General features: G+C 37.9%; 1 protein-coding gene across 1 annotated transcript; it reads left to right on the top strand.

The window, feature by feature from the left end:
• Window positions 1–8,691: 8,691 nt before the first annotated feature.
• Window positions 8,692–23,766, top strand: LOC140244026 (uncharacterized). Its single transcript, XM_072323680.1, has 6 exons — window positions 8,692–9,121; window positions 13,664–13,906; window positions 17,944–18,723; window positions 20,700–20,849; window positions 21,334–21,822; window positions 23,756–23,766. The coding sequence occupies exons 2-6, from the start codon at window positions 13,693–13,695 to the stop codon at window positions 23,764–23,766; spliced, it is 1,644 nt and encodes a 547-aa protein (XP_072179781.1). The 5' UTR covers window positions 8,692–9,121; window positions 13,664–13,692.
• Window positions 23,767–24,163: the final 397 nt, after the last annotated feature.

The raw sequence follows: 24,163 nt of genomic DNA, 5'->3' as shown, positions 1-24,163 counted from the left end.
GTGAAAGCAGTGAATGTTAGTAAAACATTCAGAAGTACAAATCTGAGGAAAATTGGACAATCAGAAGTAATGCCCCCATCACTGGATACACCTGCAGTGTATATACAGGATCGCGACCACGCTACATTATGATCCACGTCATAGACCCCGTTTACAGTGCGGGGCTGGGCCGAGCCCACTGCCGCTTTTAATTCAAACCTTTCAATGTTTTGTAATAGTGGCGCTCTGCTTGTAAACAAACCAGTGCCGTATATTGATCTCGCAAGCAGTTAAAATATGAATCCCCCATCTCAAACAAAACTATTTACCATCCCTTTAACCGATTGCATACAATTTTTTTTAAAGGAAAGTTAACAACATAATGAAATAATTCACTTGAATTTGGATGTAATCCGGACCGCCGTATGAATTATTCTGGATCCAGGATTGTCATTTTTGTTCACTTTATTTTCTGAAATATTATTATTTTTTATCATTGGTAGGGTCCACTATGAACGCCAGATGACAGCCTTGCCTTTGCGACCCTCACAGGAGCCATTGCGCTGCACCCCAGGTCGAAAAACCAGTAGAAACCAGTAAGCATTTTTAACTGGTCTTTACTGGTTTTAACTGGTCTTAACTGGTTTCAACTGGTACCAGTTGAAATCAGAAGGTAACTCCAAGTTTCCAGTAACAAAATACGCAATTCCAGTTGATACCAGTTGAAGATGTACTGGTACCAGTTGATACCAGTTTAATCATACTGGTACCAGTTTATACCAGTTGAAGTTGCACTGGCTACCAGTTGAAACCAGTACAAGTCTACTGGTACCAGTTGAAGTCTTACTGGTACCAGTTTATACCAGTTGAAGTTGCACAGCTTACCAGTTGAAGTCTTACTGGTACCAGTTTATACCAATTGAAGTTGCACTGCTTACCAGTTGAAACCAGTACAAGTATACTGTTACCAGTTGAAGTCTAACTGGTCAGTTTATACCAGTTGAAGCTGCACTGCTTACCAGTTGGAACCAGTACAAGTCTACTGGTACCACTTGAAGTCTTACTGGTATCAGTTTATACCAGTTGAAGTTGCACTGCTTACCAGTTGAAACCAGCACAATTAGTCTACTGGTACCAGTTGAAGTCTTGATTGTACCAGTTTTATACCAGTTGAAATTGCACTGCTTACCAGTTGAAACCAGTACAAGTCTACTGGTACAGTTGATACCAGTTCATATCTCATTGTGTACCAGTTGACACAAGCTGGTCTACTTTTTGAATTCGATTAATTCATCAATTAAAACTGAATTAAAAGGTTAACAAAACTTAGTTAAAACATTAAATTAAAAAGTAAAAAAACACAATTAAACAAAATATTTGACATAATTGAACTTGGACTCTTAAATGATTTCAACTAAATGAAACTGGAACCAATTAAGATCAGTTGACACTTCAACTGACAGACTGTATTTTAACCAGTTTGTGCGTGTGTGCGTGTGTGTGTGCGTGTGTACGCACGTGTGTGTGTTTCGGTGTGTGTGCAAATTAGTTTACACAATTTGATACCCATGTAACAGACTGGACTTGCTTATAACTTCATTCCATATTCACACCCACTAAATCATTGAAATTCTAATACCAGTTGATACCAGTTGGTTTCTATTGGTTTTTACTGGTTCTTTTGCTCGTGAATATTCATAAGCTATTCAAATTATCTTCGTGAAAATGAGAAAATATTGTTAAATTAATTTTTTTAATGATTTGAATAAACTCAAAAATGTCTGAAATGCATTAGAATTTCATCTAGTATTATTCCCGTGATATTCACAATTTTAACTTGTACCTCTGATGAGGTATTTTCATATTTTATGATAAAAGTTTAATCTACTTGGTAACCATGTCTTAAATCATTACAGCTATATAGCCCTATATATACGAATGAAATATTCCTGGTACTAACTAGGTCTAGGATGTAGGCTAAGCCTAAATGTAGTTGTAGGTATAGGCTTTAAGACTAGCTGTAGGATTATGTTAGGTAACATATTAACAATGTCCTGACATACACCAAACACCCATACACCAAATAATTCAACACCAAATTAATTTTGTCAACTGGATCCCAGTTGATTCCAGTTGATACCAGTTGACAACTGGTACCAGTTGATTCAAGTTGGACGAATACCAGTTGATACCAGTTGAATGAATACCAGTTGATACCAGTTGATTTCTAGTCACTCATTCCAATTTCCATATTGAAACCAGTTGCCTTAACTGGAATCAACTGGTACCAGTACCAGTTGCCAGTACCAGTTGCCAACTGGTTTTTCGACCTGGGACATGATTACCCTGAAAATATACGGCAGAAGCAGATAATTGGTCGGCTGTGCAGTGGGTGCAGATGTGTGATGGTCAAGGAATTACTTTTATGATGCAGGTGATATACATGAAAATGGATTGTTGTAACGTGGAAATTAACTGCTGGTCTGGGCCAATTAGTGCTTTCCTACAGTTTACCATGAAGCTCGTTATCAATAGAAAAAAGTCGAACCGCCAGTTAGAAAGGCGCGAGATCGCTCACTGGTTATATAGAATAATGATAATAGTTCAGATTCTGAACGTTTTTAATTGGATTTTTATCCTCCCTAGAGCGCACACAACGACTATTTACTACTAGTAACACAATAATAATTACTGCCAAATGCCAAATTAGCTGTACATTGTGTTCTATGTGTATATAGGCAGCGATTCTGTCATGAACATCTTCCAAATCAATTTTCTTCAAAACTCGATCGTATCATTTCCTATATTATGATTATGGAGGTGCATTATGGTGCAAGTTATCCTTCATTGATGCTGCCCCCATGTTCCGCCTTTTATAGCGATCAGTAAAGGCCATAATAATGTAAAATAGTCTGGGCAGTTTTATTAACTGATTTAATCAAATCCGTGAAATTTGATGAAAGTGTTTGAATATGAAAAATCCAAGCGCCTGTAACTTTCGGTGGTATAGCGCCCTCGCTTGCTCAATCTCAATGCAAATGCAGTGTAGTTGATTTTCAGGTCTTATTATCTGGAGGCCTGTTAAAAGCTCTACTGGCCGTATTCATTGAACGGGTTCCGTTCAATTGTATAGATCTAACCTACTTGACCTGCATTCATTTTCTTAAGCATGCTCCACCGCGCGAATGTTCTGCTTCAATCATCAAAGGAAGCCATCGTCTTATTTTTTTTATTGCATTAATTTGTGTGCTCTTCATCATTCACATTATTTTTCTTGACATTCTTTTTTTTTTCTTCAAAACTCATGCTGCCGGCCAGCCCTTCATCATGGCGAAGTGTTTATGAAGACCCCACTTTTCATTATCATTATTGTTATTATTGTTATTATTATTATTATTATCATTATTATTATTATCATTATTATTATTGTTATTATTATTATTATTATTATTATTATTATTATTATTATTATTATTATTATTTTTATTATTATTATTATTATTATTATTATTATTATTATTATTATTATTATTATTATCATTATTATATTATCATCATTATTGTTATAATTTAGTAATGCTAACATTATTATTATCATCATCATTTTGTCTGGCCATGCTGCCCGTATATGATTTCCACCTTTTACAGCCCCAAAGGTCCCCATCTCAGTAATAGTGGTGGGTGCGCCATACTCATGGTGTTTTGTGAAGGATAATTGTTGACATTTCGTTTAATAAGATTCTGCTTGTTTGTTTGATGCTTTGATCGCTTTGATATACAGTAGTAGGAGGGATCTGGATTCTCATTGCCCCATCCATGCTATAGGCCTACAGGGCCATTCTCCGATAAAGCGTGCAAAACTGCGATTTTCGTGTCGCCAGCATGTTTATACAGTTTAAATCGATATTTTGTCCCTCAGAAATCAATTTTTTTGCTTAAATTCATCTGAGAGGTTGGACCTGTAAAATAAATACCAATAAAGCTATTGTGACGTCCGGGATAATATTAGAAATACGATCCGAAGTTTGATGTAACCCTAAAAACCCCATGTCGCCAGGACAGGAAGTGTTCATATAACAAGTTGTTACTTGTTAACATATCATTCAGATCAAATCTTTTGTACCTCATTACATTGCCCCTCGAGTGCCTGAATGAAAAATGATATTACATAACAATATGATGTTTTGATATTTTTCTAAGAGATAATTTATATCATGTCGCCAAATCGCAGTCAGATACGTTACCCTTTTTTCTGACTCTTGAGAGAAGATCAAAGAAATGCCGCATGGCAGTGTAATTTCATGTGTTAAACAAAGTCAACCTAACGCATACATGGAGCCATGATTATTCATTGAATCTCTTGTTACAAAATAAATATACTGATCCGAAGCCGCGGAAGCCTCATGTTACGATAAGCTGACATCAGATACGTTACTTAAAATTTGATTGATTTAGAAAAAAGTATGCTGTAAATAAAAACGAAGCTCAGATACTTTTGAATACTTAAGGCAATGATTAATCACACAACAAAATTTTTTTGAGAAAATGAATATTTTAGTAGATAATAGTATGAGAACGGTAACGGCACGTCAGATACGTTACCATCAAAAGTGTCAGATACGTTACCAACAAAATAAAAGGTTATCCGCGCCGCGCTTTTGCGCGCGGATTTAACCGGTTTACAACGGGCTCTCTTGTTATGACTTGCTAAAAGGATAGTTCTAAGAGGAATTAGGAGTTTATTTGAAGAAAATCGGTTTTGAAGTGGCCGACATGTCCAATATAAAGTAAAAGAATAAGTCTCAAACAAAATGTGGTGGCTCATCTCCTTTTATTTGGACATCTTTCTTGTACTTTATTTTGGACATCTCAGTCACTTCGTTGCCGTTTTCATGAAGTAAATGCTTAATTCTTCATAGAGTTATATGCTGTAAAGTATTTCGTGTAAGTGGATTTCGATTATCTTGCAAAAGGTTAAAACTTATACTCATCTAAACCAGAAATGTACTATCACTTATTGTGGCATTTACAAAAAGTGCCGTCAGACATGTTACAAATTCATTTTCTTTCTGCTTTGTTGTGTTTGTGTGTGTGCCTGTGTGCGTGTTATGTTCCACAATAACATAGAAAGACTTTAGAGGCTGAGTTTTGGTACCCACTTTTTCTTTTTTCAACTTCACAGCAAACGCAACTACATGAACGGTCTACCTTTCATTATTACCTTTCATTATAATGTTGCATCTTATTTACATAAAATGGGGTTAGTATTATGGTTAAAGTCAAGATCACTCCCTTCGTTGCAGGTTTATGTTCTGAAAATATCGATAGGATTTGAGTTTAACAATTTCTAACGTTTTGCATCAGGTTTTTAAATCATATGTTTGAGTGATCGGGGTTTGATGTAAATTGGTAGTTTATTATGTCAATAAACATAAATACTTTGTCAGATACGTTACCATCGCTTATTGGTTCTTCAGACCTAATTTATTACAGACAGGAACAAAGGAATTTGAATTTACATTTATCACTTGCTTATATCTTTTCCAATTTCATTCTTACCGTCTTCCGTGTATCATAATAACAAAATTTCGGAACTATATCAGAAAAGAAGCATTGTGGAATTGTGCCTGCTTGGCTCATATTTTACGTACATCTCAAAAGTTTTATTGAAGAATGATCTAATCTTCCATCGATGACGAGAACATTTTTTTTTACGTTTAGAAGTGCGGGTTTTAACGAAAATAATCATATTGTGATGTTCTTACACGTTAAAATGAATATATTGGCATGATTGGTGTTGGGTTTAAAATTGTATACTAACGGAACGTCTGATGCGTCAGATACGTTACCACACACCGTTCTTCTTTCGATCCGAAATGTATTTAATCTGACAGAGATGTTACCTGGCATTTGCTATTTATGAGAGGTATAATACTTGTTCATAAAGTTGCATACATAATAAATGAGATTATTGTTGTAATTCAAATGCAGGTAAAAAGTTAGATTAGGGAAACATATTTCAAGCCGAAATATGTACATGTTCTTGATTTTTATTTAGCCTTCATTTTATAGATTACGATCATTCTTATTACAGATTAGATCAAAGCTGACTCCAAAATGTTTCCACGATGCTTGTAGATGTTTAAGCTTGTAGTTTTTCATTATCATTGCCATTTTAAAGCAAGAAATAAGCAGACAATCAACAGTTTTGTGATGCTACCTCTGGTAACGTATCTGATATTTGGTTTTAATAATAGTGATTATGCAAAAAAAGGACTCTACGTTTGGAAATGTTTCTAGGAAAAGTATGGGCTCTCAAAAATCACCCATTGATTGTTTTGTATTCCTAAGGGATTGAAGTTTCTGAAATGATGAAAAATAAATGAAATCTCTGATGTTGATTTTTTGTCATTTCTACAACGGTAATTGCACGCTTTATCGGAGAATGGCCCTACAAACAAAATTCAGCCGCCGCATCGGGTTCTTTCATACAAGTGTACCAGGTGCCAAGACACACCCACATTGTACTACTAAGTTATTGTATAGATCACGTGATCACGTACGTGATGTCGAGCTGTTTGATTAAGATGGCGGCGCAGTGACTTCAAAGCGACTGTATACTCCTGAAGAGATGATCAATGAAGTACTCCTGTTGATTTTCGTGGTGCTGCCCTCAACGTGTTCTATCTTTTATGGTCAAAAGGTCACTGACATTGCTGAGTTCATTATTGCATTAGTTCACTCAGTAGGTCACACTTATTTTTCATCATCTTGACATGCAGGATAATTGCGGTAGATATTCTTATACTTTAGGCAAGGGACAATTACTACTACATGTGAGCGCAAGGTTGGTATATCATTGTCATGTCTGGGGTTCTACTTGACATCGGGAATATAGGCGCCTATGCTCAGCTATGACATTATAATGTAGGCCTGTTATCACTCATTATTATTATTATCATTATCATTATTATTTTAAATGCACAATTCAGGGATCGCGGGAGGGGGAGGAGCGTCATAATAATGTCACTGTAACCCCCCCCCCCAAAAAAAAAAAAAAAAAAAAAAAAGAGAAGAAGAAGAGAAGAGTCTTTGGGGCGAATAGAGAGTAGGAAATACAGGGTATCCTGCAGAACTGTCCAATTTTCTCTAAAATATAGGCCAAGATAATTATGCATTAGAAATATGTGAAATCACGCCGTAATAACACGATTTCAGTTAGGTAATTGCGAAAAGGAAAATAAAAAAAAAAAAGTTCGCCGAAAGTAGTGTTAGAGCATGAAGGGAAAGTGTTCCATCAATATAAGTGGTACTTGTTTTTTTTATACCATTACTAACGGGGCGCGATTATTTCACCACGCAACGTTCTATACCTACACATTACCAAATATAAGTCTTTCTTCCGTCCGTTTTTCCCTAGCGTGACATGATTATGTGTAATGCTAATGAGTGGGCGCAAAATGTAGGCCTATCGCGTGTGTGTATCTCTCGTCGTATCGCAATCCTCAGGTGTCACGCTCTCTTACGGCTTGTCGCGTAGGCCCTACACTGAAAAATAGACCCAGTGGGTTCAGAAGCTAGATGTATAGACTACTGAATAATATGGGGAGGGCGCTTCAGAAATGTCTTGTGGATACAATCAGATCGAAATTATTTTAGTTTTAGTCTGAATTGTCACTGATAAAAGTCTTCGTTATTGTTTGCAGAAAAAAGAAGAAGTGATAATAATGATTAAAAAAAAAAAAACACTGTTAGGTAATTAACCTTCCCAATTTAATAATCGCATCACCGGCCATAATACTTCATGCATAATATAGGTAAATCGATGACGGCCCGCTGTCGTAGCGCTGCCCCCAGTGTCATGAAACGACTGGCGCATTTTACGAGAGCAGGTGCAAATTATGAATTGTCACTGATAAAAGTCTTCGTTATTGTTTGCAAAAAAAGAAAGAAGTGATAATAATGATTAAAAAAAAAACACTGTTAGGTAATTAACCTTCCCAATTTAATAATCGCATCACCGGCCATAATACTTCATGCATAATATAGGTAAATCATGACGGCCCGCTAAGTATCCTGCACCAATCGTAAAGGTGTGCATATTAAATTATGAACGTAGATGTGCGTGGGTACGGGTACCCGGGTGGGCGCATTGTTTAAATGGCCGTAGTTTTGCAGGCTAACGTTTTCTAGCCTCTGGTTACTGTATCTTCGACTCGACTGGACAGTACGTGGACGGGCGGCGGCCTTTCTCTCGGATCTGCGTATTGACGGCGCGGCCCACTCCCTCTCAACCAATGGCATGCTAGCTCAACTCTGATGATCCTGGCGTCGACCGTAGACCCTTGCCTTCTTGCCGAATCTTATTCGTTTAATTTACCATAGCATGCACGCACTGCACTGGTGCGCGCGCACTCCATCGTATCGTACGCTATACTATGTGTGTGCGACCCGCTACGTGTCTGTGTTGTAGACCATGGTACAACTCCGCGCCATTATCCATTTAATACAGTTAGTGCATGTGAGTAGACGACGATACTGCGCGTTGTTCTCTCTATCTAAGCTCCCGTATTGCTTGTGTACGTGCGTAACGAGGCTAGCGCTGTTACGTACGTGAAGTATGCAGGCAGTACGCCGTGGCAATACCTCATGGACAATACATACAATACATGTTGCGATATTATCCGCGCGTTGGCAGTCTTTGTCGGGGCCTTCTGCATTCTGTCGTCGACCGCAAAAATGGTCAGCTCTGGACACATGAAGATTTGACTTTCCTAGCAAGCCAGTTACACCAAACTAGACATCGTGTAATGTAGAACTGTAGCAGTTTATGTTTGCCTGACATACATTTCGAGACGAAATCCAATCCATATCTCGTACGTTGTCTAGTTCTTCTAGTCGTCAGTGGACAGTGCACTGCGCCGTGTATTGTGAACGTATTGTACGTAATGTGCTTCTGTACGTGCGTGGTGGACTGGCGCTTTACTGGGCCTGTGCTGTAGTGCAATTACGGCCAACGCGCGGAATGTTGATTATTGGTTGGTAAAACGGTCCCTAAAACCGACCAAGTCCAAGCGCATGACTTCGAGTTTACCATCTGTTGTCGGGTTATAGCTTTTGTGTACTACAACACGGGAATTTGGTAAGTATTAAAGTGCATCTAAGGCATGAAAAAAAGCAGTATAAATGTAAAGTTAGCCGTGCATTTTGGCATTGCATTTGTAACGTACTACACGTACGGCGTACGCACTTATGTGTTCTGTCCGCGCACTCGGGACTCGAACGTCTGTACTGTGCCTATACACTACGAGTATGCTACAGCGTGCAGTGTGCAGTGAGGTGACGTGAGAGACCACGCAAAATACAAAGCGAGTCGAAGTCGTGCATGTCTGTCCTAGGAGCCATGTGAAAACTGGCGCGGTGTTGAAAGATCACAATCTAGGTCCTGCTTTTACACCTTCCGTGGCCTACTTGAACCCTTTCACAGACTGTAGCAGTTTAGGATGAAGTATATAATATCAAAAAATGTTAACAATGATACTAGCTGTCGTGTATTAATTATATAAATATAGTGATATGCATGAATAAAAAGTCCAGTTGTTCATGTTCATTGCGCCAGGCTGGGTGGGCTTCGCCGACCACCACAGACTAGCGGTTAGAATCTCTAAAGGCTCTATTAAACGTTTAAATACACAGTCGCAGTCCATACTCTGAATGGGTGCATGTGCGTGCAGTACAGCTACAGCTACAGCCCACAGGTGTGTAACGTTGATACTCGTATAGGCCTAAATCCCTATAATTAAAACTTGTGCAACACAAGTGTTGGGTAGGCCTAGAGTTAATTACCATTTTGCTTGCTTTCCAGACTAGGTTAGTAGGTATAAATAGACCCTAGAGATGTAGAGCTAGAAGTTTGAGTTGTCCTTTCCCGTCTCAGCTGGGCTTGCTCTCTTTTTTAAATTGTAAATAGTCATATGACAAATTTTTCCATCAAAATTAATGGCAAGATTAAGCCAAGAATGTATGGTGGTAAATTTATACACATTTGCATTCCATGCGACTAGCTGATGGTTGGATCTGACTGTAGTGATCTCAACAAATCTTGTGACACGCGCAAGTTTTCTATATTATGGTAATTTTATCCTTATGATTTTTTTTTTCTCTAGCTCTTTCCATCAGCTAGTACCTTGCCTGGATGCACATAGTCTTTCTGCATTAGTGTTGTTTTAGATATATCAGCATGAATATAGTGTCTGTTATGATGTATGTGTGTGTGTGTGTTTGTGTTTGTGTACAGTGTTTGTGCATACTTTTTGTGCTTTCTCTTCCCTTCCTATTTTTAGACTCTTCTCTCTTTCCTTCTAACTTTCCTTTATTTCTCTTTCAATGTTATTTAACTTATTTTCTGTTCTTTTAAGTTTTAGGCCGTATGTCTGAGGGCAAAAGTCAAGTGAAAATGCTAAAATCTCGCTTTCTTCATATCTCAGAAATAGTTCTTCAAATCTTCATGGAACTTACACTCTGTGGTACATGCATATATGTGCATATTACTGCCTGACAGTGATTCTCGTGGGAATTTAGGGGTCATGAGGTAAAAGGTCAAGCACCAAAGGTCAAGGTCAACTCCTCAAAATGTTATTACAGGTATTTCCCTCATAATATGCAATGCCTGAATGTATTTTCTTGAAACTTAATTAGGGTTTACACATTTACCCACAAGAGATTCTTACGGAAAGTTTTTGGCCAATAGGTCAAAGGTCAAGTGAAAATGCTAATATTTCACTTCTTAATCTCGAAAGTGGCCTCAATGCATCACTATGAAACTTACATGTTTGTATGTATTGTAGGCCTATACTGCCTGACAGTGAATTTTAGGGTCATGGGATCAAAGGTCAGGTTAAAATGCTAAAAGTTTACTCAACTGTTGTACAATTATGTACCCATCTCTGTCACATAGGCCTTCAGAAACAGGATTGTTGATGGCCAGTTCTGATTATATTATTAATGTGTCATGTCATAGTCCTAGATCATTTGAAAGCTTAGGGTTTAAACTTACATATTATGTAATAATCTGAGTGAGGGCGCCCTCATATTCTAAGTAGGATGCCCTCTTACATGTACATCTGTATGTCACAATTATTTTTCTCCAGACATACCTGTTACTGTACTTGTACATGTTACCACCACATTTCTTCACACAGCATGCTCTTGTATCCAAAAAAGGTCTCCACGAGTGATTAGAGAATTTATTCAGTTTTGAGATGATGCGATTTTTTTTTTTCGTCAAGTTAGCTTTATGGTTCTCATTATGAACAAAAGTGTGTGGCAATTACCGACAAACTACTAGATTTCACACATTTTGTGTTCAATATCTGTTTTTTTTTTTAATGAAATATTGGCCTGAAACAGATAGGGAATGCTTATATGTAGTGAAGATGAAAATACAATTGTATGAATGGAATTAAGCATATAACTTTGAATTTAAATTATTCATGTCATAATATTGGCATAATGATTAAAGATAATCTAAGGGTGAAATTGTTATTGGACCTGTTCAGTCTTCATACTGTTCATTCCAGTCGAGTATGCTAGACTACAATCATTTTGTACTCTCGTTGAAACAGAACTGAACTACACACTGTATCGCTGTTGTCATTTTCTTTATCATAAACCTTCATAGAACTGAAGCTTTATATAGTGACAATTTATGTATGTAATAATGATGAACAGTTAAACATACAATATACATTGTACCTCAGTTTTGAGACTGTGCGGCTTCAGGCATTAGGCTGCTGTAGCCCCATTGTTCTTTGCACCTTGCCCTGCAGCCCCAGCTAGCTAGAGACCCGTTGCACTGCTAGAGACCCGTTGCACCGTTGCACTGCTTTGATTTGATTTCGGAATTTTTCATTATACGTGTAAATGAAATATAAAGTCAATTGAACAAACTAATTGAGCACAATATGATTTGAATCTGACAGTTAAAACAGATAAATTATTAATTCAGATGGCCAACATTTTTCTAACAATGCAAAGTGAAAACAAGCAGGCCATTTATTTTATGCATATAAGTAATATTTTATGCAAACATATCTGTAGGATCCTTTGTGTCCATTGTTCAAAAGACAAATTAAGCAACTCTGGATATCAGAAATACAGGAGACCATAAGCAAATGCTTGACGAGGAAAATGGCCTCAGAAATAATTATCTAAACAAATATGACATACTACATGTAAGAATATGATTAAGTCACCACTCACCGAGTGGCAATAAAGAGAGAGAGGGAAGAATGAGGGAAAAAAAAGGGAAGAAGTGTAGTGCTGCATTACAGTGCAAAATGTGAAGTGTTTGCGTGGAAATGAGTTGTGAATATGTGCTACAAATTTGTACTAAATGTTCATAACGCTTGTTGTGTACGTTCTGAATTCTGCTTTGTTGTGTACATTCTGATGAGGCTGATATTACTGGAATTATACCTCTTCACTGAAAAGTTACCTTCACCCAAATTTGATAAAATTTGAGGCCTGCAGTATTGCAACCTTCAGCAGCTAGCTGAAATGCGTGTTACATGTATTATCGAGCATAGAGCCACAAGAGTTCTCCTGCATTCTGGAAGCGAAAAACACAAAACAATGTCGACACTGAACAAATTTTGATATAAGAATCAATCAATGATTAATCATGAATCTCACTTGTAGGCCCTTAATGTAAGAAAATACTCCACTTTTCTGTGACCTATGACCGTGATGCTACTGTACATTGACCTTTAATTTGCCAATCAATGCATTAAATGAGTGCAATCCAGTTTTATTTAAATTAGATATCTCACACACATTGTATGATTGTCACTGAAGTCTGTTAAAAACGCATATTCTGTATAATAGTACCGGTACTGTTATAAGCTGTTATTTTTGCTTACACAAATTTTCGTGAATGAAGAGGTCAGAGACATTTTTGTGAATTGACGCCAAAGGAATTTTTAAGGCAGTATTACCTTTTAGCACAATGCAATATTTTCGCATGTGAAATTCGCGATCTGAGTGTACAATGTAATTTGTGAAATTTGCGAAAATAAAACCCTTGCAAAAATAACAGCTTATACAGCTTATACAGGATGAAAAAAAAAAGACAGTTCTTGTACAGTGGATATAAAATGAAAATGAGTGAGCTAACCATGTCATACCCTCGTAATTTTCTATTGATCGTGTACAAAAAAAAAAGGACAAAAATTCCATTTTCTGTCATTGAAGTCTGAAACATGTTATTCCTTGTTGAATAACTTCAGAATAGTTATTAGTTTGTACAAGGATTTGAGCTTCAGGTATAATTGCGTGTGACTTACATACTGGAAATTGCAAAGTTTTACAGCAAACGACTGTAAAACATGATTTACGGTATTCGCGGCATGACATTTTTGTAAATTGGAGCCGATGGCCTTTTATGTGGCATGAATAACTATATTGAGTAACTATGAATAACTTATAACTTCATTATTTTTCATCCGATTTCGATCAAAATTACACCATTGAACTTGTAATATTTTACTCTTTCTTATCAGACTAACTTATATTTAGACTGGATTTCACCTTTAAGAGTACAGTGTATGTTTGTTAGAATTGTTACTACTCTCTCTCTCTCTCTCTCTTTTACACCTACATGTACTTTATATGGAAAATCTTGCAGGAACTGTGCGAGAACTTTAGCCCAACACCATGGATGTCTCATGGATTAAACAGGAACACTTTGAGGAAGGAGAGCAAGGAGAAGGTGATGGAGGAGAAAATGAAGGCAGGAAAGGTGACACAGAAGGAAATGGAGAAAATATTGGAGAAGATGATTTTGACCTTGTGTCGGCAGAAGTGTCAACTGCGGAACTGGTGCCAAGTTTTTTGTCGCCAGCAACATCACCATCAGAAGAAATGCAAGGTAAATCGTCAAGTTAGAAGAGAGGAAACTCTCCTAGACCCCGTTTACAGTGCGAGGCTCCGCTGCGGCCGAGCCCACCTTCATTTCAGTGTAAACGCACAAAAGGCCAAATGCGAGGCCAAAATTGGCCTCGCATTTGGCCACGCTCTGGAGGTGGTTTGGCCGCGGCCGAGCCCGGCCTTTTCTCAGTGTAAACGCAAACTGGGCCAAATGCGCGGCCAATTTTAGTCTGGCTTCCAAACCCTGTGCCTGTACTATTTCGCTATTCAGGATATTAACCACCTCAACGTCAAAAACTAGTATAGTTTAAGGTGGTTTTGTCCTGCAAACAATTTTTCCTTCGGCAAAGGCCTTTGCCTGAACGGCGACTTCGTTGCCACGGAATCAAGTTGGCAAAGAGTCTGAAAACCAGACTATACCAAATTGCATTTGTTTACAAGCAGAGCACCACTACGACAAAATATTGAAACATTTGAATCAAAAGCGCGGCCAAGCCCGGCAGTGTAAACGGACAAAATTGCGGGGCTCGGCCTCGCAATTGAGGCTGGGCTCGGCCGCGGCTCGGCCCAGCCCCGCACTGTAATCGGGGTCAAAGAGGTCACTCTGTTTTTCTCTCAATTTTCTGGACTTTTGTCTTCCTCTCTCATTGGCAATATAAATTCATATGTCACTTGTATTGCATGCTTGTGCATGTGCAAGTGTATTTAGTATGGTAATCAAAGTTGAGGATTGTTTGGTCCATCATAAATGTATTATTGATGGCTGTGTGTTCACAGAGTACTTTTTATGCCTCCGCCACGAAGTGGTGCCGGAGGCATTATGTTTTTGGGTTGTCCGTCCGTCCGTCCGTCCGTCCGCTTTCGTTTATGCGATAACTTGAGTAATATTTACTGGAATTTTACCAAACTTGGTCCAAGTATGAAGTATGATGGGGCAATTATTTGATTAGATTTTGGGTGAAATCGGCTAAAGGTAAAATGTCAAGGTCAAATCATGAAATTTATATTGTATCCGTTTACGCGATAACTCAAGACTGGATAGAGCAAATTTCACCAAACTTTGTTGGAGGATGATGTATAATGGGACAATTACTTGATTAGTTTTTTTCAGTGAAATCGGACAGAGGTCAAAGGTCAAAGATCAAGGTCAAATCCTAAAATTTATCTTTTTACGTGATAACTCAAAACTGGATGAAGCAGCTTTCACCAAACTTGGTCCAAGGATGATGTATGATAGGACAATTAGTTGAGTAGATTTTAGTGACATTGGCAAGAGGTCAAAGGTCAAACAGTCAAGGTCAAATGCTACAAATGTTGCAATTTCCTCCATATCTATGCAATGCCCAAAGGTATTTTCTTGAAACTTGGTGTGGACATGTACTACTGCGTAGAGATTCTCCAGAGAGAGTTTCATGTCATAAGGTCAAAGGTCAAAAGGTCAAAGGTTAGGTGAAAATGTTGCAATATCACTTTTTATGCCTCCGCCACGAAGTGGTGCCGGAGGCATTATGTTTTCGGGTTGTCCGTCCGTCCGTCCGTCCGTCCTTCCGTCCGTCCGTAATGAATTTTGTGGACAAGGTAACTATCAAAACCCATTGAGGTATCCTAATGAAACTTGGCATGTATGTGTATTAGGGGGTGAAGTTGTGCCTATCAACTTTTGGGTGCACATGCTCAAGGTCAAAGGTCAAAAGGTCAAGGTCAAATACATAAAATTTCACTATTTCCACCATATATATTGAATGCCTGAAGATATTTTCTTGAAACTTAGTGTATACATGTATTACCCCATTAAGATTCTCTGGTGAAAGTTTGGGTCATGAGGTCAAAGGTCAAAGGTCAAAAGGTCAGGGTCAAATACATAAAATTTCACTATTTCCACCATATCTATTGAATGCCTGAAGATATTTTCTTGAAACTTAGTGTATACATGTATTACCCAATTAAGATTCTCTGGTGAAAGTTTGGGTCATGAGGTCAAAGGTCAAAAGGTCAAGTAAAAATATTAAAACTTTTTTTTTTCTCCATACCTTGGAAAATTGTTCAAGGTATCTTCATGGAACATAGTATATACATATACTGACTGGAAGTGATTATCTAGAGAATGTAGGGTTCGTGGGGTCAAAGGTCAGGGGTCAAAGGTCAAGTGCAACACTTCAAAATGTTACTATTTCCCTCCTATCATGCAATGCCAGCAGGGTTATTTTTTTTTTAACACTTGGTGTACATTGTATGCATACATGTGTAACCTAATAGAAATTCTCTGGAAAGTTTTTTTTTTTCTTCTTTTTTTGCCTCAAAGGTCAAAAGGTCAAAGATCAAGTGAAAGTGCTGAACGAACTTTTTCCTCCATATCTCGGAAGTGGCTCAAGTTATCTTGAAACTTAGTACATATTTTGCATGATCTACCTGAAAGTGATTATCTTATGAATTTTAGGGTCAAGGGCCAGATGAAAATGGTAACAATTTACTATTCAATTCAGAAATTGCACTTTTTCTCCACACCTGTACCTTGAAAATTACTCAATGCCTAAATGTATGAATAGGTCAAAGTCGAGTTAAAGTCCTTAAATCCCTAGATACATGCTCTCCTATTCATCCAATTAAACCTAGGTCAAGGAAGGTGAACATTCAACACATTTGTGACAAACTTGTCATTTCAATATTTTGCCAATTTTGTGAAAATGTAATCACACATTGTCCACATGTACTATCTAGACCTATTGGGAAAATCATGCATTATGGCGGAGGCATACCAGTCGCCAAAGCGACATTTCTAGTCTCGCAAATGGTTCAATGTATCTTCATGGAACTTGGTACATACGCATGTACTGACTGGCAGGGATTATCTAGGGAATTTAGGGGTCATGGGTCAATAGTCAGGGGTCAAAGGTCAAGGTCATCTCCTCAAAATTTTACTATTTCCCTCATATACTAGTTTATGCAATGCTTGCATTATTAGTTTCAAAAATTAATACATGCATTACCTAATGGAGATTCTCTGGGAAATTTCCAGCCAGAAGGTCAAAGGTCAAAGGTTAAGGGTCAAAGGCCAGGTTTCAATGCCCCCCCCCAAAAAAAAAAAAAAAAAAAAAAAATCCATTTTGTACCGTCATTACACTCTTTCTTCATACTGTACCTTGGAAATTACTCAATGCTTAAACTTATAAAAAGGTCTGTCAGAATTCAAATAAAAATTTTCAATTCCCCATCATAAAAGTGTACCTGCACTCTTAAAAAATTAAAGCAAACCCAATTCAAGAAATTTCTGACAAACCTGTCGTTTCAATATTTTCCCAGTTATGTGAAACTGTCATGGATCACACATTGTGACGACATTGTACTATACGCCTATTGGGAGAATCATGCATTATGGCGGAGGCATCAGTCGCCATAGCAACATTTCTAGTTTTGTTTTTGTTTTTTTGAATGCATAGTTATAATCATTTGTTGTCCATCATGCATTAAGTAACATTTTCAGCTTCTTTTACATGGCAAAACCCAGATTTTTTTTAAACCAAATTTAGGAGGGAGCATCCATAGGTGGATAGAGTCTCGCTTTATATTCAAATTGACGCCATGCCCCCTTTAGGGGCCCTTGGGGGACCCAGAACCCGAAAATTAATAGAATCTTTGAATCAGTATACTATTCCATTCAGTCACTTGCTTTGGATACTGATGACATTGTTAGTTCTGTGTTTCCCCACACACTGTTTCCCTAGAGCTGAATCCAGAGTTATCTCGGGGCTTTACACTAACATTTGATGGCCTGATTCGGCCGTTTAAAATCCTAAAATTTGACATTTTGGTTGCCCCAAAATAAAAAGGAATGATTTAACAACATTCCATTTTGAATCCTAGTGTACTGATAGGGCAGTCAAAAGATAACCTTTTTGGAAATTTGTTGGCCAGACATCATTTTTAAGTGGCCCAGGCCACTGCTAACGTCCAGCCCTTTACGTATACATTGTATACCGTACATACAGTATGTAAACCTATTTGTTCCTGTTCCTTCTTATACTGTGTACATAAATCCAGATGGTATAGACTCTGACGGATTCATTGAAGTCGACTCTCACAGTGAAGGCTCAAAAGTACAAGTGGAAGAGGGAGATTTCCCTTCAGGATCTGAAGACCTGTCTGAGGAAGAAGGAAAACTAGAAGCTCTTAGAAATTCCAGCACAGCACACATGCTGCCTAATAACTCTGTTAACAATGATGATATTCCTGGCAATAGTATAGATACTCTTGGCAATACTGTTGTAGTTCCAGGCAGTGTTGTCGACAACAGTGACAGCAGTGCTGATGAAGGTGAAGACGACAACGAATTGTACATTACGTTCGTCCGAAGGGACACTGGAGGACAGGCTTTCAAGTGTAAGGAGTGTTGCAAATGTTTTGCTCGCAGGTCTGATATGATCCGACATGTTGTGATCCACATGCGAGCAGAGAATTCTACAAGCCAACGGAATCCAAAGAAATGTGCTACTTACACTGCACTGAGTGGACGCTATTGTCAGCACAAAAAGGATAATATCTATGAGGAGCATCCTCCAATACCAGAGTCATCAAAGCTTGTGAGTGAGGCTGGAGAATCGCGTACATCTTTCCGTTGTCACAAGTGCTTGAAGGTTTTTGGTCTCAAGTCCTCCCTTCGCTTTCACCTGCTTGAGCATGGAATCAAGATGCCGAGCGAAAATATGAATAAATGTGAAGTGTGCAAGAAAATATTTGGGAGGCCCAGCAAATTACAGAGACATTTAACAACTCGCGCACACCTTGAAAATGTTGAACAAGCTGAACAGGATGCAGCCAGAGGTAACTACTTAAATTAGTTTGTGAAGCATGCTAGTTGTACAGAATTGACGAAACTTTGTTGTTGCAGTCCCAGGGGAGGGTACAGGTCTTTTGAAATTGTGTTTCCAACTCATGTCATGGTGCCAGAAACTTGGCGTTTGAACACAACTCGAAAAATAAAACCCAAGTCCCCAAAATGGTACATAACTTTATGTTTATAAAGCAAGTCCTTTCAGCAATGGACTTATACATTGCTGAAAGGACTTGTATTTGATTTCGTACACAAATATCAAATGCAACTTTGATAGCTAGTTGTGTTTTTGGTTGCTTTGTAATACAAACTGCCGAGATTGTAGCAACAAGGGCATAGTCACTACCAGTGTGTTAATATTATTTCTCATACTGTAAACAGAATTTGTTGTGGTACATTAATTTAAAAAAATATATTTTTGCAAGACTTCTGACTAGCGCCAATTCGAAAACCTGCAAAAATACCTTCAAGATTTTCTCTGCACGTATTGAATGGGTTGATGGTTGCGCAAATGTGCTTTTGAGCCGCTCAGCCTGGAAAATTAATCGTGCAAAATTATGGACGTTCACGGTACACAGAGAAAGATGCACCTGAATGGGGTCAGCAATAGCCAAAATCAACTGAGCTCTGCATTGATTGCTCCGCATATCTTCCTATAAGTTTCATGTTAAAACAAGTGCACACTACATTGGCTATAAAAGGTGAATAATACTGTGAATCACACAGTTTTCATACAGAAAGAGAAAAGATATTGATCAAAGAAACTCAATTTTCCTATCAAAACCATATTTGTGGGCAGCAAAAAAAAAAAAAAAAAAAAATGAATTTAGGCCGCAAATGCATGGCTCTTGTGTACATTTTGGGAACCTGGTATGCCAGGTTCCTTTTATATCAGTTGATGCCATGGGATCCTTGTACACCAGGTTCCGGTAAGGAATGGGTTTAATAATAGGCATTAATCCATAAACTGCTATGGGGCCACTTTAGTGGCTGAAAGGATACATTTGGTACCTTTTTGAGAGCATCAGCTATTATTTTTTTAATTCGGATCAGTGAACAAGAATCAAAAGTAAACTGCAATGAAATGCAAGGTTCTTTAAAAGCAGTCAAATGCTCTGTGCCTGCAGTACTGGTATTTAATGTGAAGTTGCGTTTGACAGCAAGTCAAGTTTCTAGCAACAGGGTCTAGAGGTCCGCTGTTTTCTGCTACAACGTACTCATCTGATGTAACTTCGTAGTATCCATTTAAAAATATAGGTGTACATATCTTTTTTATGTTTGAATGTTTTGTGTGTGTGTTTTGTTTGTTTGTTTGTTTGTTTTTTTAACAGCCTGATATCTGTTTCCTTGGGGTACACGTTATCTGGGCTCTAATACTTTCTATTTCCAGCTTCAGTGAGCAGAATCGATGTACATAGATCAAGTACATGTAAATCTGTGTGTGTGTGTTTGTGTGTTTGTGTGTGTGTGTGTGTGTGGTGTATGTGTGTGTATGTTTGTGTGTGTACATTGGTAGGGGGAGTGAAGTGCCAACACCATGAATCCTACAAAGATTTTGAAATGGTAGTGTAATATACTACCTTTTGAAATGGTAATATTACAATGTAATATACTACCGTAATATGATATGTGAGAACCATCCTATTATGGTGGTTCTCACATAAAGACAATTACATTTTGTGCATTGCAGAAGTGCACTCAAATTTCTCGTTCTCATCCCATCATCCCCTCTCTGATTTGCTACAAGTGAGTGCAGCGTGTAGACATCATCTTATTAGTATGAAACTGCATGCATTATTGAAGCATAATTTCTCTGCATGCTGCAGTCCTTACAAATCAATTTGTAAAAGCACATTTTGTTACTCATCCATCTGACTACAGTACAGGTGTATGACTGCAGTGCATTGCGCATGTAGGAGCTACATTATCATGATTAACACTATGCTCACTATTTAACTTCACTCAGATACAGGTTTACAAGTTGTTCAAAGGGAATCATCTGAGCAAGTTGACTCACTTGCCAGTAGTCGTCAACAGAAGGATCAAGTACATGTATATCCGATGCACCTCACACTTGCAAAGGCAGATACCCAGGATCCCCCTATGGAGAAACGGAGTAATGTTTATATTGCTTTTCTTTGAAGAATTTAGTAAACCTATAAAATATAGAATCGATGGTTGTTTGTACTTTTATAAAATCTTAATGGTGTAATCTTTAATGATATGTACTGTAAATACAGGGGATGAGTATCTTGAAATCTTTGAAAAATATGCTTATAATATGTGTAAATAATTCTTCACTTTGCCGTGAATCTCTAGAAAATTGTTACTGGACAAGTATTATCTGATTAAACAGAGAAATGATTTCTCCTCCTTTGTACATCATGACATAAAAAGAGTAAAGGACAAAATGTCAGTGATGTCGGATGTGCATTGTAAGGTCAGAGGGGGATTGCTGGTGAATGCGGTCAAGACCTTTTTCTTTAATGACAAATGTCATACATCTGTAATCACCATGGCTTTTTACCCTTCTCACTATTTCGTATAGTTTACTGCAATTGTGTACACTCTTTCTCTATCTCTTTGTGTGGATCCAACAGGTTCTCATGCCATCCATTTCAATACAAATCTCGAACCAGCTGTGCATTCCTTTCCTCGGGAGAATGTGTGGAAGAACAGAGGCAAACCGGACAGGCCTTTGAGTAGGCGTGCGAGACCCTGTAAACTCTGTGGCAAGTACATCTCCAACATGACAATACATCTGCGAACCCACACAGGGGAAAGACCGTATAAGTGTGATGTGTGCGGCAAAGCTTTTTCCGACAATGGCGGCCTGAAAAGACACATGATGACGCACACAGGAAAGAGACCCTACCAGTGCCACATTTGTTACAAGACGTTCTCCCAGTCCTCCTCCTGCCGCATGCACATGAGCATTCACGGAGTGGGCCGCGACCAGTTCATGTACCGGTGCAACCTGTGCCCGGCTGCCTTCCACAAGCGGAACATGCTGCGGAAGCATGTGAAACGTGAGCACAAACGAAAAAAGGGCAAGAAAAGTCGCCGTATTAAGGATCCGGAAGTCAGAGGTAATCAAAGTCATAACAATCTGACGATAGGACCTACTGATTTAATAGGACCTACTGATTTAATAGGTAGATTGTATTTCAGAAAATTCTTAGTGCTATCTGACCCAATTGCATGCGGCAACTGAAAAATCAGAGTAGGGAAAGTGTTTCAGAGCAAAAGAAAAAATGCTTACCAAATTGGCAAGCGAAAAATTTTGAAGACACGTTTATTTTTCACTTTTCCCCCTTCAAACCCACAAAGTCAACCGTACAGAAACCCAAAGATGACTGTTTAGTGATGCAACACACTTCCATTTCATTTGATCAACTGTCCAACACTTATTTGAAGAAGCCCCAATGCATTGCAACACTGACATTGTTTGAACCCAGTTTGTTAATACTTCAATGTGCTGAAATCTTTAATATGTGCCATATTCGCACGCTTGACTTGGTCAGTGATGTGCCAAGTTCTCATATTTTGCTCAAATGCACAAACCAACCCAAACCAATTGATAAGTCGCCAAATGCCAAAATGCAATGAATTGATCACTGGCAGTTCATTCTTATCACTGGCAGTTCATTCCTGTCACATGCACCTACACATGTGTACAGTATGTACTGTATCACACTATTTGGTAATTGAATATCAAGGGGTATTTTCTGTTGGATTTGCGATTGAATTCTAAGTTTCTGTCACTCTTTTGTGTGCAAAAGTCATACCTGGACAATAATGTAATTAACTGGCCATTTGAAAGAAAGTGATTACAGATTTTATCACAAGATTTACATCAAAGAAAAGCCTGCCATATTCTCTACAACTTTGTAACAAACGAGTGTGACAAAAATCTATAAGAAGTTACATAGATTTGAAAACCAGAATGTTTTTCCAAAGCAAGCCTGCACTGCAGTCTTAGAATAATGTGGCTCACAGGGGTTTTACACTGTGGTGCATAAAGAGTTAAACATCAACGTGTGCTGTTTATTCAAATGATTATGATAAGTCCTGTCTGCTCTTTCAGTCCAAACGCAGCAAGTGTCATGATCTGGCTCTGATAATGTACCTCCTTAAAGGGGCATTCCAGATGATTTTCATAATTTCTCATCATGTAGTACATAAATCAACAGCTCCATACATATAGAGATTTGTGGAATTTATTGTTGTTCTTAAGCAGAGAAGCAATACTTTGATAAACCTTAAACAGATTACACTGAACAAGGATGATGACCTACAATGTACTTTAGCAGGCTCACATATTTCAAAAATGTAGTGTAATTCCATTTAAATACCGCTTGCTTGTGAGTTCACAGTATGTATACTCTATGCATGCCTTCTTCTGTTGTTCTGCTTCCTTGATCCCCAACTCATGCATTCTTAAAATTGTATGGTGATCCTGCGATGTCATCATCCTTATTCATTGCAATTTGTTATAAATTTCAAAAATATTTTTATTCTGCATCCCAATCATCATAAATTCTGAAACTCTGTCCTCAGCATAACTAATTTATACTTATTCAAATGTAAAAATCTGAAAATCATCCGGAGTTCTCCTTTAAGCACAGATGCATTCTCACACGATAGGGACATGGTCACCAAAATATGTGTGAATTGAGTAAATGCAGCAAGATTAGTAGAACCCATCAGTGAAAGTGTGAGGAAAATTAGACATTCCATTCCAAAAGCTATGAATTTCTGTTTTTAGTGTCGGTGTTGCTGGATAACAAAACTAATCTTCATCTACAACAACTTTTGGTGTCACAGCAGGAATACACAAATTTTGTCAGGATTCGACATATTTACACATTTTGTAGTGAAGTTAAACTAGACTTGCCTCTCTCAGAAAGCAGGGGGGACATTACCCTTTACATGTGTAATTGTACATTGTAGCAAGTCAAAGGAAAATATACTGTTTATGATCAATTCTCTTTATCTTGTCTGTGTATAATTGTCTGGCAGTGATGTCATGAACTGTTTTTACATAGTCTTCTCATCCAGCAATGGCAGCACTGAAATTTTAATATTCAGGACTTTAATGGATATCGTCTGATTTTCTACAAATTTTTACTAATGTGCACCAGTATTGCTGCAAACACTCATTCCATGTGTATATTTGGTTGAATATTTACTTGTGGTCTCTTCAGGCCATATCAGCAAGAAAAATGCAAGTGCGCCAACCCCCACCAGTGTTTCTCTCTCGGGTTCAATATTTCCAATTTTTTTTTTCTTCACGCCACACATGAAGGGCAAGAAATCTTCAAACTCTTTAATAGCAGAGCCACTTCGACAATTGAAAGTGTGCTCTTGATAGAACTAATTTGATAAAAGCATTGAAATGCTTTGCGAAAAAAGTCATAAATGTAAATG

This window comes from Diadema setosum, chromosome 20 (genome assembly GCF_964275005.1).
Source record: "Diadema setosum chromosome 20, eeDiaSeto1, whole genome shotgun sequence".
Classification (NCBI taxonomy): Eukaryota; Metazoa; Echinodermata; class Echinoidea; order Diadematoida; family Diadematidae; genus Diadema; species Diadema setosum.
The sequence above is the reverse complement of the archived record's forward strand: the minus strand, read 5'-3'. Positions and strand labels throughout refer to the sequence as shown.